This window comes from Erythranthe guttata, chromosome 2 (assembly GCF_056151865.1).
Source record: "Erythranthe guttata isolate IM_541 chromosome 2, IM_541, whole genome shotgun sequence".
NCBI lineage: Eukaryota > Viridiplantae > Streptophyta > Magnoliopsida > Lamiales > Phrymaceae > Erythranthe > Erythranthe guttata.
Genome location: NC_142534.1, coordinates 11845090 through 11859284, shown reverse-complemented (window position 1 = coordinate 11859284; position 14195 = coordinate 11845090). Strand labels below are relative to the sequence as shown.

Here is a 14195-nt window from a genome sequence, read left to right as displayed (position 1 = left end):
TTAAACTTGCAATTTGCTCTTCCATGGTTGTAGCGTTTGCTGTCATGACGGATGCCACCTCTGAGTAGCTTGATGTTGAACGAGGCGTGGGCTGTGATATCTCTCGTTTTGAACCTTCCACGTTTGCGCTTGTGTTGACAAGAGGTGGTAAGCCTTTCTGAATGGTTTGGGGCGTTGAGCTAGTCTCGGAGGATGCTTGAAGCTTCTTAGCCATACTCCTTGTAACTAATCCCACACTTGATGAATCGAAAGTAGCAGTCTTCATTGCGAACGTAGAGCAGTTACTACAACACTTCGAGGATCTAAGAGAGAGAGAAGAGATGAGAGGTAGAGATGTCCCACCGGGCGTGCCAAAATTTGCAGTAACAAATTCTTATCTGCGATTTAAACAAACAAGAAAAACTTGCACAAAGATAATTTTATTGAATTAAAATAAAATATTGCGGGTTACAAATTCTAATTTAATCCTCTGATTCTTCTCTCAAGAACAATATATGTTGACTTTGAATTTCGGAGTTGGGTCGTTGACTTGATCTTCTCCGTATTTGATTTTGAACTTGAATAACGTTTTCCGAGGGTCTTGCGACTTGAATCTCGGATCGAACGCTGAACTTTAACGGGTTTTGACTTGAAGATCTTGGAGTTCTTGATGGATTTGGCCCTTCAATCTTCCTTCGATCTTGATTTGTTGAAGAACGCCCTCGATTTGATGAAGAACGCCTTGAATTTGATGAAGAACGACTTGAATATTGTAGAGAGAATTTTCTCCTACGATTTTTCTTCTTTTTGAGTTGTCTCCTGAATTGTATATGGAGGGTCCCTATTTATAGTGGTAGAATAAGAGTCCTACATAAAGTCTTCTTGATGACGTGGCGCGATTTGATTGACATTTATTAATTTGATATTTATCTCTTAACACTTGAAGGAGAAGAAACAATCCTATTGGCCAATAATTTATTGACTAATTTAATTAACCAATTAATTAATTTTATGCGTCTACAGGGACATGGTCCAGGCTCATGCTATTCGTGCCAACGTATACAAGACGGCACGACAACGGGGGGAAGTCGACGAGCACTACATAGTGTGGTACACCGGTCGGACTCATCTGAAGATCAACAACCCCGACGTAGGCCCGGCTCCACTGCATCGAGAGAATGTGAGGCCACCAGATCAGCCGTCTTATTACCAGATAGTACGTGCATTGTACTCGATCACCAGGAACACTGGACAGGACTGGATGCAGCAGTTTGCCGATCTACCTGCCGACCTTGGAGATATTATGCAGCCCACCGCCCGATATATTGGCATTGACCAGGACAACGACAACGACGACGACGACGACGATCATGAGGTGCAGCCGCCGAGGAGAGCGAGGCGGTAGTTTATCGATTTTTTTTGCCAGTTAAGTATTTTTATGAACTATTTAATTTTAAAGTTTATTTTTATTATTATTAGGACTATGCATTTTTATTATTGTTATGAACTATTTAATTTAATAATTTGTTTTTATTATTATTAGGAACTATTTTTTTACTAATTTTGTTTATTATTATTACGAACTATTTAATTTACTAGTTTGTTATTTTGTATTTTAATTCACTGGTTTTTTTATTTGAATGTAGAAACTACGTACAACTGAAGCAATTAAAGTACACATTTAAACATTCCAAAACAACCTTACAAACAACCTTACAAATTTAATCATTCCAAAAAACATAGGTTAAACATAAAAATGCAAAACACAACGCTACAAATTTAAATATTTCAAAACATAAATTAAACATTAAAATGCAAAATTTAAACAAATACAAATTTAAACTTAAGTTAAATTTTCAAATACACGGCAGATGGTTATGATTACCATTACTCACACTCAATCGCCATAATCCATCCTCCGTTGATTTTTTGCCAATTAACCTGAACAGACAAGAACGTTTCTTCAATAGTACGTGCCGTCCAGATTGATATCTTGCACACGTTAAAACATGATATTTTTCTGATTACATTGATTAATCAGTCGATGATTATGACTAATTGCTGTGTCTTTTGCCCACATAATTAACGCTTCTCTACTATCACACACAATACCACGTTCAAAGAAGTGACTATGATTGAGAGATTGTTCTCTTAGTTCCTGCATAAATATTTGAAAATAAAAGACAATATTTAAGGGATTTCGTATGAAATAACACGAAATGTAAGCTACAATTTCGTGTAAAAACATATGAAATAAGAGCTTCCATTTTGTAGATTTTACACGAAATGTCTAAAAACGTTGGAAATGAACAAAAACGTGTATTTTCACCTCAAAATCGAAGTCGTTGTTATCCATGTCGATAATACTTTTACTCTAACTGATATTGGTCGAAAATTTATTGAAATTGAAAAATTTCAAGAATTAAAGGTTGAGAGTGTTTTAGAGGGGGTTTGGATAAGATTTGGTAAAGAAAAAAAAAAATTATTTTGCACAGAAAGTGGTAAAAACAAACCCCTTTAGAGAATTAAAGATAATTGTGCTATTATATTTTAGTTATTTACAATAAGTTACGTCACACATAAAAAGAAAAAAGTTCAAAGGACCTATAAGCAAAAACATTTCCGTGCCTGGTTAGCGTTTTGTCCTTCTTCAAGGGCCTCCTAGTAAATACAAAAATCCTTATTTCATGTTGCTGGGCTGCAAAGTTTTCTTCCATTTAAAGATAGATTCATATTTTTACGAGTATATATAAAAAATTAAATAAATTATAGAAAAAAACTATTCATAATACATGTTCTGCAGAGCTGGTTCATTCTCCTCTTGAAATTATTAAACCTCCCAAAAAACCTAGGACTAAAATTCGATTTAAAAAAACCCTAACTTTCCTTAAAAAAACAATTGCAGTCTCTCCGTTCGTTATCCATGTAAGTACGCATTTTAATTCGGCGCTAGTGTGTTCGCTTTTTTTGTCCTGACTTCAGTTTCGTGTTTTCGGATTTTGAATTAGTTCATTTTTTTTTGAATTTTCCTGGATTTCTTGTTCTTCTTTAATGGGGTTTCGCCGGGCTGAAATTCAGATTCAATTGATATGGGGTTTTATTCTTTTGAGTAATGGGTTGGCTGTAATGGTGAAGTTCAAAATAAAATGGGAAAAGATAGAATTAGTTGATGTCCTGCTGAAAAATATAGTTCTCTAGCCTTATTTTAATTTGTTCTGTAAGTCATTGCACAAGGCTTAGTCGAACTATTACTCAATAGAGAATAAGAGCTTTGGTTTCGGCTCATCGGGATAGGGATAAGCAAACGTGATTTTCGTCGTTTGTGGATCACTCGGGTAAATGCAGTAATTCGAGTAAGGGGAGTAGTAGTTATAGTAAATTGATACATGATCTATACAAGAGAAAGTTGCTTCTTAATTGTAAAATACTGGCCCACATAGCTATATATCAAATAAAAAATTTCGAAGTGAATGTTTAGAAGTTGTAGCATTGTTATCTTTGCGGTGATGTTTCTATGTGAGAATTGCTGGCGCTGGATCAGCAATGCAAAATATCCATGTCAATAGTGCCTATTTTCCGTCCGCGTGATAGGTTTATATCCGGCAGAGGCCTAAATGATCAGTCTATGATAATTATTAGAGTAAAGGTTATGTTTATTTAACTACCAGTCGGTTAGTTATGATTGGTAGTTCAAGAATTTGAAAGTCATGAAAGGCCACTGTATTCTGTACTTCTGGTTTACTGATGTGGTTGAAGGTTCTTGATAGTCATTATGTGGAGACGGTTTTTGATGATTGCATTTGTAGTTTTTCGATTTTCTCTGAGCTAATTAAATTAAGTATCAAGATTTATGTGGCCCCTGCCTATTCTCAATGGTGGTTTCTGGTTATCAACTTGCATTTAGGGGCAGATTCAGGACAATATTATTTGTGTGAGAAAGTTCAAGTTGTTATACTATTTAATTTAGAATCATGTACAAAAAGAACTTTATATGTACAATAACTGCTCTTTGTATTTCTTTGTATGTTTAATATGTAGTGTAAGCACTTTGCATATAGCAACCTGAGGTGTTTTCATTTCTGTTTGGTTTAGGTGTTGACTTTTAACTTTATCTCCTTTAGCTAATATAAATTTCTGTAGCGATTTTATGTTCGCAATTTGTTTACTTAACTGATTTGGTTATCATCTAGCGTTAACACCAGAAAGCCATTATTTAATTGAAATGTACAATCGTAGTTTCGATGTCTCTATCATATAATCAACTGAGGCGCAGTTTATTTTAAATATGCATCTCGAGTCAGGGTGAACACTGTACCACCTATAGGGAGATACCTCTTTGGCTATTAATCTGTGCTCCTTTCTTTGATAATTTCACCGATAATTGAAGTAATAAATTACATGTTTTGATTGTTCTAGCAATGAAAACTGTTAAGGGATCAAATAGTAATTTGCAGTTTCAGAATTGTTAATATGTGCATACTGCATAGTTGTTCATGCCTTTTCAATTCCATATTTTGCAGTGCAGATCATGGCAGAACTTGATCAGATTTATGAACCTGAACAAGTTCAAGAACTTGAATATCAACCTGAACAAGCTCAAGAACTTGAATATCAACCCGAACAAGCTCAAGAACTTGAATATCAACCCGAACAAGCTCAAGAACTTGAATATCAACCCGAACTTGTGCACGAACATGAATATCAACCTGAACAAGAACTTGAACATGTAGAAGAACTTGAACAAGAACACGAACATGTGCATGAACCTGAAGAACAAAATGAACCAGAAGATGGAATTCAGGAGAATTTACATCCCGATGAAAAACAAGACCATGAAGATGACCCAGTTTCTGGCGGTAGTAAAAAATGGCCTGGTTGGCCTGGAGAAAGTATTTTCAGGATGTTGGTCCCTGCACAGAAGGTTGGTAGTATAATTGGACGTAAAGGAGAATATATAAAGAAGACCTGTGAAGAGACAAAAGCTAGGATTAAGATTCTTGATGGTCCTCCAGGAACGAGAGAGAGAGCTGTAAGTAATTTTGTTTTATGTGTGTGTTTATGTCGAGGCTACTTGTATGGATCCTTATTCGGCAACAACTTTTCAGTATGCTTTTTCTTGGAAGAAATTCACTTTAAAGTCAATTTCGTTAAACTTTAAATGATTAAAGTTTTTAGGATCCGTTTGACGAGCCTCTTGTTCGTTCACTATTTTCTTTAGTCTATACTATTTTTTTTAGATTTTAAATTTCTGGTTACTCTCTCATTTTATGTGTTCTGCAGTCATGCATTGTCTAACATCATTGAAATAACATGACATGCACATGAACTAAGATCACGAAAAACTAGAGAAAATCTTACAAAACTAGGCACTACTATATTATGCATAATATTTGTTCAATAAACTTCTATTCTTGTATTTTTCTTTGTTGCTTTTTTGGGTGGTGGAGCTAGTGTTGGTTTTTGTTGAACGACTTGCTTGTTGCCTTAACAGTTGAAATGTTTTTATTTATGCTGTCCTTCTAATTATGAGGAGACACGTCTCATTGGGGTACAAAGCCTATTTATCCAGCAGCTTAGGTCTTTTTGAATTGCTTGCGCGACAATGCACTTTATTTTTTCAGAAATTAAATAAAAAGTTTATTGTCTAAAACTTTTGAGTTGTTTTGCAATAGGTTATGGTGTCTGCTAAGGAAGAGCCAGATTCTCCTCTTCCACCAGCTGTGGATGGTCTTCTTAGGGTTCACGAACGTGTTGTGGATGGACTTGAGAATGATTCCTCTAATCCTCCATCAGCCGTAGGTGGAAAGGTCTCCACGAGACTGCTCGTACCGGCTGCTCAAGCTGGAAGTTTGATTGGGAAGCAAGGCACCACTGTCAAATCCATTCAAGAAGATTCTAATTGCATTGTTAGAGTTCTTGGATCAGGTTCTTCACTTTTCCTCTCATTCATCTGTATTTATTTACTCGTGGTACCATTTTTGTAATTTACGGAATACAGCTCTACGTGACATGTACTTGACTGCGTATAGTTGAGCGACTAATATTATCTACTGACTGCATGGGATAGAGATTCCATTTTGACTGCACACTTTGATGAATGTCGTATCCATAAAAACTTGGTCTATTTTCCTAACGAGAAAATTGGAAAACATGTTTATGCATCGTTTTGTTGAAACCTAATAGCACACTTTAGTAAAATAAAGGTTTCCAGAACTTAACAACACACCTGGACAAGTTAAGAGTCCATCATTTATTGGCAACTGTGATGTTATTTTCCGATGTTATTTTCCTTATTGTAAATTGTCAGATGTACAGTGTGTGAAATATGTTCGCCATCTATACAAATTCGTAATACTAATTTAGCTGTCTATATATATTTAATCGTTGGTAAAAACCAATGCAGAAGAGCTACCGATTTTTGCCCTTCAAGACGATAGAGTAGTAGAGGTAGTAGGTGAGCCTGCAAACCTTCACAAGGCTGTCGAATTAATCGCTTCCCATCTGAGAAAATTTCTAGTCGATCGGAGCATAGTATCTCTAATCGAAATGCAAGTAAGTTTTTACTTTCCTATTCGGGTTTTTAACTTTTACCATTTAATTAAACACCTTGGTGGAGCTTATGTCTTACTCTGTTATCAGATGCAAACGCCGCCTAACCAAAACCAACATATGGAACACATGCCTCCTCCTAACCAGCACTGGGGCCCACCGCCTCAATCTTTTCCACCACAGCATGGACATGGTCCACATGGACATGGGCATGGTGGTCCTGGATATGGAGCTAGTCCTCGTTTTATGCCGCCTCCTTCTAGGCAGTTTGATGGTTATTATCCTCCTGCTGACATGGCGCCTCCACCTGAAAATCAACCTCCTCATCAAGGTATATCTGCCTATGGAAGAGAAGCACCTATGCCTGTTCATTCATCGTCCAATCAGGCGGCTCCATCTGTAATCACTCAGGTTATCCCTTTTTTCTGACCAAACTCAGTTATCTATCTGTCTTGTGAAAGAAAATTCGGAATTATATAAGTTAATTTCAGTTCGAAAAGTATTTAAGTTATTTAGGCCTCGTTTGATTCCTAAGATTAGCCAAGATAAAATTAAATAATCCAATGAAAACCTAATTGAATTTTTACCATGGGAGGTCCAATAAATAATCTCCTAAAAGGCAAGATATGCTATTATAATAAAATAATATTTCCGGGTCAATCCGGAAAATTATTGGGCTTGCCAAACATCAAACAAAGTCCAATTATTTAGTTAACAGTGGCTAATCTCTCCAACCAAACGAGGCCTTAAAAGTATTATTCTTAAGAACCTCGGTCGTCATTCATTCAGTTAACTTAAGGAAGACACCTTTTCTCTATTTTGATCGAAACTCTTTGTCCCGTATGAAAAGCCTAATATCACAATTTTCTTATTGCATAAAAACTAGATTGATCTACCTTTCTTGTTTTGACAGTAGATCATTTTTTTTTTTATGTTTTAAGGTTAAAAGACGAGAGCTTAAAAGATCAATGTAGCTCTTTTATTCAGTTATGAGTTTTTCGTTGAGGAAACTGACGAGAGAGTGTATTATATGTATTTATTTGAATCTTGATAAACTTTTACAGATGACGCAGCAAATGCAAATTCCACTATCATATGCGGATGCGGTGATTGGTACACAAGGTGCAAGTATAAGTTACATAAGGAGAGTGAGTGGTGCTACAATTACCATACAAGAATCGAGGGGTGCTCCCGGTGAGATGACCGTTGAGATTAGTGGTACGGCTTCGCAAGCCCAAGCTGCTCAACAATTGATTCAGGTAACCTGTTAAACAAACCCTAATATAGGGATTTATTACGTGAAATTTCATGTCATTTTTCCATTTACACATTTATATTGGTTTGAAGAAAAATCAATATATGATATTGTCCAAATTTGTTTAGTTTTTTCACATGTGTAACGTGTCCCGGTGTAAAATCTGGGGTTGTGACTAATTGATATTCTATATGGGTTTCTTTTTCTTTTTTTTTTCCTAATTTGTCTCCACAATGTTTCTTCCTCCGTCTGGTTCCAGAATTGAGTTGGTTTGGACACATTGATTGTTTTATTCTTCTGATGTCCCAAAAAAAAAAAAAACGGAAACCCGAAAATTGCTGAACGAAGTTGGAGTTGCAAATATTCTTTATATATATATATATATATATATATATATATATATATATATATATTACCTAATCCTTGTGAGCAAAAGAGGGATTCATTCTCGTATCGAGGCTAATCTACAAGATTATTTCAAGAAAATCAAAATCAAATTGCCATGATAATTCCACGCATGACTCCTTTTTCTTTGTTTTGTTTTTTTTTTTTGTATTTCTTTTCGGTGTATTTTGAATATTTAAAATTGCTGTGATGTAGACATTGTAATAAAATGGGCGGAACAATCCGAAGAAGTTATTAACATCTGAGTATTTTGGACAGAATTTCATGGCTGAAGCTGCTGCAAACCAAAGCCAATCTCAGACACAGCAGCAGCAGCATGCTCCGTCAGCTGATCAAGGTTACAACAACTCTTACGGTCAGCAATCTCACGGTTCAATGTACACTTCTCCCCCTTCAAACCCTAATCACGGTGGTCAAACTGGCGGCTACGGTTCTGTTTATGGAACCAATTATGGTTATTGAGATAAAAAGGTGCCCTTTTTATTTAATTTTTTTTACTACTGTCTTCTTGCCTAGATAATATAATAACCATCCCTTTGTCAATTGGAAGTATTGCACTTTCATTTCCATATTAGATATTTGAAAAAAACAAACTTCACCGTTCGATCATATATTATTGTTGTTTTCTTGCTCGTGTTATATTTGATTTTTTTACATTCCCAAATTTTCACTCATTTATCATGCTCTATAAATATTGTTTATTTTAGCATGCACACGCACACATATAAATCTATATAGGGCAGTGTGGCTGAACCTTAGTTATTGTGACAATAGAATCTTAGATGTCAGAGATTTTGCTATAAGAAAGCTAGATATTGCTTATCATTCATTTTTTAGGTACATCATTTTAGAAAATAAAATACAGTAAAACATCGATAGATTAATAACTTCGCTTAAATAATAATTTCTCTTTGTCCCGACTCGGTGAAAATGTATGAATTATTGCTTCAATAATTTAATATTTTGCTAAATTAATAGGATTTTGCAATATTTCACTAAATTAATAGGATTTTGCTAGTCCCGACTCTATGAATTTGTAGCCGATTAATTGTTGTATGATATCAAGCCTCGACCATTTTTAGATATGTCTGGCATGTTTTCTTGGTCGAAATAGATGGATTCTGGTTATAAATAAGATCTTTGTCTGTGGTAGCTGCACCTATGAAACTTCAATTCACTTTGAAACTTTAATTACCTATATTTCAAATAAATAAATAAAAAAACAAAAAAAAAAAAAAAAAAAAAAAAACCGTGTTTCAAATACGATTCAGTTCCCTTACTAAAACTGCGAGCACTGCACTCCCTAGTTTTAATTTCACTTCATTTGACTCCCTGCTCACATGAATTGACCACTTTACCCTTCATTAACTGATTATCCTTCTCCGTTTAACTAATATCACTGTCAAACACTCCATAATCCAATTATCAATAAATTATTCTATTATCCAAACACCTCAAATCCTCGAACTTTTTTTTTTTTTCAAATTTCTCAAACCCGCTTCTCTTTTGTTTCTCCTCAATGGGTTTTTCGTGATTGTTTTCGGGAGAATAAGATAAAGTAAATGATTATTTGTGGTGGATTTTGTTAGGAAAATGATGAGACTGTGTAAAAATAGTATAAAACGAATATAGAGGGATCGTGGTGTAAAACAATAAAACTATTTAAGGATAGTTAAGAAATATTTACACTTATTATTTTAAAATTTGAAAAGAAAAAAAAAAAGGTGAAATGAGAGGATTCGAGTGTAGAAATAAATATCACCATTCTTTAAAGCATTTAATCATGTTTTATTAATTTCATTTACAAAGAAATTTGGCTTCATCCTTTATTAATTCGTCAGCCTGTACAACAACAAAATTTAATAAATTATTAGTAGATGCAGGGAAAATGGTGACAACAATAAACATATGGAAGTGCTTACTACAAAAAACATGATAGAATGAACTTCTATGCCCAAAAATACCCTTCAAAATATTACATTGAATTTCGAAAACCCGACAGTTAACTCTAACACTAACATCTTTACGGTTTCGCAGTCTTTGTCTAAATCACGCTTCAAATTTGAAATTTTTTGAAACACATCAATTAAATTCAAAACGTATGCTATCGAAAACATTTTAAATAATTTTACGTTAGAAATGAAACTGGATTGCCTACCTCTTTTAGTTCATATTCTTCAAAATCGTCAACGGAAGGCACATGCACAGATTTCTCGTTTGCAGCACGCTTGCCTTTCTTGATGGCTTTTTCATCGAGCAAAGACCGAAGCTCCTTCCTTATCAATTCATCGGCCAGCTCAACTGGCGTAGGATGAACAAAGGAGCTCTTGTCTTTGTCGGATCTCACCAAAGAATTTCTAACAAGGTCCGATGAAGCCCTTTTCTTTTTCTCGAGTAATGCTTCTTCCTCAGCCCTCTCTCTATCGATTCTGTCCGAGATATCTTCCTCCAATTTCTCACCCGGTTCTTCTTCATCGTCATCGTCACGAAATCGTTCCGTAACAACCCGGTACTCATTCTTGGGTTGCGGAACATTTTTAAATCCAGAAAGCACTTCTTTTCTCAACTCAGATCGCCTTAATTTGCCACAGCCACGCATACCAATGTCGTCATTTCCAACGAGATCACTAGCAATACCTATCTTAGCCATGGCTTCCAAATCACGGTCTCGAATTTGTGGAGCAGGTAGATTTAGTCTAGACCTTTTCCGAACCGCTTCAAGATCATTAAGCTTGCTACCTTGCAAAATAGCCGACGGAGCACAATGCCTCTGCGCTATTTTATTTCTCGCAACGTCCTTCTTCCGTAGAAGCGCTTCTTTATCAACTCTTTGTTCACCTTCGATCTCTTCAATACTAGTAGGGAACTTGAATAATTCCACAGGCCGATCTTCATCCCCGATATCGTAAAAACCTGGAGGCGGCTTCTTCTCAAAGGGTATTTCGGCATTATAATCGATCCCACTTGTCTTTCTCTTCCTTTGACGCACGTCAGCACCAGCTGCTTTTAGTTCTCTTGTTTTCTGCAAAGAAGCGAGCTTCCGAGCCTCTTCAAGCTGCTTCTCTCTGGCTTTCCGCTTCGCCTTCTTGCCTCTTGTGTTGGCTAACCTAGCTCTTGCTTCGGAAAGCATCTCCTTTTCATCCTCGTCCATATCCACAGGATCGGGACGAGCTGGTTTGGATTCAGGATTGGGGTCAATCTCTCCAGGACGCAACTTTCGAGGGTCGTAATCGTCAATATTATTACCACAGGCTGCATCGAGGAGCTTCTCGTACCTTTCTAGGCACTGAGATGAAGTACGCCCGAAAATCGACATAGTTCTCCATAGTGTGGGCATACTCTTTGCAAGATGCAACAATTTCTCGTCTTCCTCTCGAGTCCACTCAGTCTGCAAATCGAAAAGGTTCGCTAGTTATCGAAAACTTAATTCGAGGTTAACCAAAAATCCAACCAATTAAAAAATCGTGAGGGCAAATCGACAAACGATCGAACATGTACACGATCTCCCAACTCCAAATTCAACATCATAGGAAGTTACGAAGTCAATTCCATAATTTCAAATAAACAACCAAACAACTCCTTAAAATAAAACTAATTTACACAAAATCAAACTTTCGATTATATGGATAAACTTCCATCAATCTCCCAATAATTTTTTCGCGGAGTAATTTTCCAAATTTTCAAATGGAGTAGTTCAATTAGTTAAATTCACACGAGCAGAATCAAAAATTTAATAAATATCAGCAACATTAGTTAGAATCATATACATAAACAAAAAAAAAAAAAAGAAAAAAAAATTCAGAAACCCTAGAAAGGGAAGAAAAACACCTTTTTGATGGAGGGATCGAGCCACTGGTACCAACGCGCCTTGCATTGATTGGCTGATTTTCGAAGTAAAAGAGAAGAAATTCTGGGCCATTGATTCTTGCCATATTTCATCACCGCCGCTTTCAATATTTCGTCCTCCGTATTCTTCCATACCCCACCACCCTTCACCATCGTCCTCATTTTATTTGATTCTGTGATCGGACTTTACGGAATTGAGAGATATTCAAACGAGTTATGAAAAAATACTTCTCTGAGTCGGTTGCTTGAGGATCAAGTAACCTCAAATCTTAACCTAATTATTTCTCATTTGGATCTTTCTATATAGAGGTCCCCACAATTTATGTTTACTAATTAATCTAGGTTCGACTATTTTTTTCTCGCAAATAATATATTATTAGCAAAGACGAATGTAATGTAATAAATATTATGATAAAAATTACCTCCAACCTTTTAAATGTACTCAACTTATGATTTTTTTCTAACTCGATTTGACTCTGTCGCCGTTTATCTTTTTGATTTTTTATATATTTTTTTTTTTATTGTTGTGTGTCAACACGGTAATATTATTGTGTTTGATAGTAATATTAATATATTTTGTTTGAAATTTTTTAATGTATTGACATGCCCAATTTTTTATGTATTGAGAGGCCCAAAGACAGTAACATTAAAACATTATTAATTTATGTTCTAAGTTCTCTTTTTCTTTGAACAAGAACAAACGATATATTATATTAAGAACTTAAGATCATAGTACGATTACAAGGATTATATTGGATGTACTACGAGAGTACACCGAGAAAAGGTCCTGATACATATAATTTTCTAGGAAACTGGGGCAGTTATCGTACAACAAAATTTCATCCGTATCTAAGGATGTCCCTATTTTAGCTAATACATCCGCTACGTAGTTTAGTTCCCGATAGCAAAAGTTAACCACCACCTCCGAGAATTTAGATAGTGTTCTGCGAAGGTCCTCCAGAAGAGTTTGCATGCAGCTGGGAGGAGCTTCCTTCCTGTCAAGGCAAGAGAAAAGAAAAGATGAGTCGGTGTCAATAACAAGTCGATGCATATCAAGTTCTTTTGCCTTTTTTAATCCAATGTATAGTGCCCACATTTCTGCTGCATTATTAGTAGTATACCCAATATTCTTTGCAAATGCCATTATAGACATATAGAGAGAGAGTTTACAAAAAAAACTTGGATTGGGATTATCACATGATTAATGTATTACACAAATATATTTAAAAGAGAACTTACTATTTGAAATTCTCTCTCTAGCATGAACTCTCTCTCGGAAATCTCGATTGCGATTGCGGCAAACCCACCGCCTGAACCCCCACCACCACCAAACCCGCCAAAAACCAGCACACCTCAGATACAACAAACACTTTCTTCCCCTTCCCCAACGAACCATCAGGCCTGCACCACCGGAAATCACCAAATACCAAAGAACCCAACCTCATCAAATCCTAGTTCTTTATTGTCTGGTGAGAAGAATCGACTGCACGGTGTAAACTTGGAGAACACGTCGTTCAGTGAATTAAACCCACCTTCGGAAGGAAAAACTCTTGAACGACTCGAAGCACGTTTATTTCTCGACATGGTTTGAACATGTTGAGACAGACCAGGAGATGGAGGAGGATGTTACAGCCAGGGATGCTTCGGATGACTCCGTTCCTCATATCTCTTTTACTGAATTAGAACTAGATAGTTTTCAAAAACCTTGGAAAAAAAGTCTTATTCTACAAACAGTCGGCCTACGGAAAACAATCCTTGATATATATTAGTTTTAGACTTCAACGTATCTGGCGGCTTACCGATAAAATTGAAATCACTGACCTTGGCCAAGGATTCTATATTGTGAAATTTAACAAACCGGAAGAATATTTTCTTGCGTTAGCCGGAGGGCCTTGGAAGCAATGGAAGCCTAACTTTAAGAAAACTTCGTTTAAATTAGCCCGATCTACCTATTGAGTATTTCCAAACCGAGGCGCTATTTAAATTAGCCAGAGCTATTGGACGACCCATTAAAATGGATATTCACACAAATGAAATGTCTACCTCCAAAACTTTAAACAAGCCGTCTCTTACGAGATTACTTCTCCTTTTTGCACACTGTGCGGGCTTATTGGCCATCGTCTTACCCAATGTCCTCAAGAGACTAAAAGTGACTGCAACA

At 35.9% G+C, this 14195-nt stretch overlaps 2 protein-coding genes across 5 annotated transcripts; one reads left to right on the top strand and one right to left on the bottom strand.

Annotated features, from left to right (window-relative positions):
• Positions 1-2667: 2667 nt before the first annotated feature.
• Positions 2668-8827, top strand: LOC105969750 (flowering locus K homology domain). Of its 3 annotated transcripts, XM_088827454.1 has the most exons (8): positions 2771-2904; positions 4505-4565; positions 4596-5008; positions 5652-5904; positions 6383-6531; positions 6619-6939; positions 7593-7787; positions 8447-8827. In XM_088827454.1, exons 2-8 carry the CDS (start codon positions 4508-4510, stop codon positions 8648-8650), a joined length of 1593 nt encoding a protein of 530 aa, XP_088683580.1. In that variant the 5' UTR covers positions 2771-2904; positions 4505-4507; the 3' UTR covers positions 8651-8827. The 3 variants fall into 3 exon arrangements, with proteins under 3 accessions (XP_012849982.1, XP_088683575.1, XP_088683580.1); XM_012994528.2 differs by having other exon boundaries at positions 2668-2904; positions 4505-5008; XM_088827449.1 differs by having other exon boundaries at positions 2695-2904; positions 4500-5008.
• A 1001-nt stretch (positions 8828-9828) lies between these two features.
• LOC105969766 (cell division cycle 5-like protein) lies at positions 9829-12491 on the bottom strand. 2 transcript variants are annotated; one of them, XM_012994546.2, is made up of 3 exons: positions 12017-12491; positions 10347-11576; positions 9829-10030 (listed from the first exon to the last, which is right to left on the bottom strand). In XM_012994546.2, exons 1-3 carry the CDS (start codon positions 12194-12196, stop codon positions 9986-9988), a joined length of 1455 nt encoding a protein of 484 aa, XP_012850000.1. In that variant the 5' UTR covers positions 12197-12491; the 3' UTR covers positions 9829-9985. The 2 variants fall into 2 exon arrangements, with proteins under 2 accessions (XP_012850000.1, XP_088683583.1); XM_088827457.1 differs by lacking the exon at positions 12017-12491 and adding an exon at positions 11901-11975 and having other exon boundaries at positions 10347-11819.
• Between the last annotated feature and the right edge of the window lie 1704 nt (positions 12492-14195).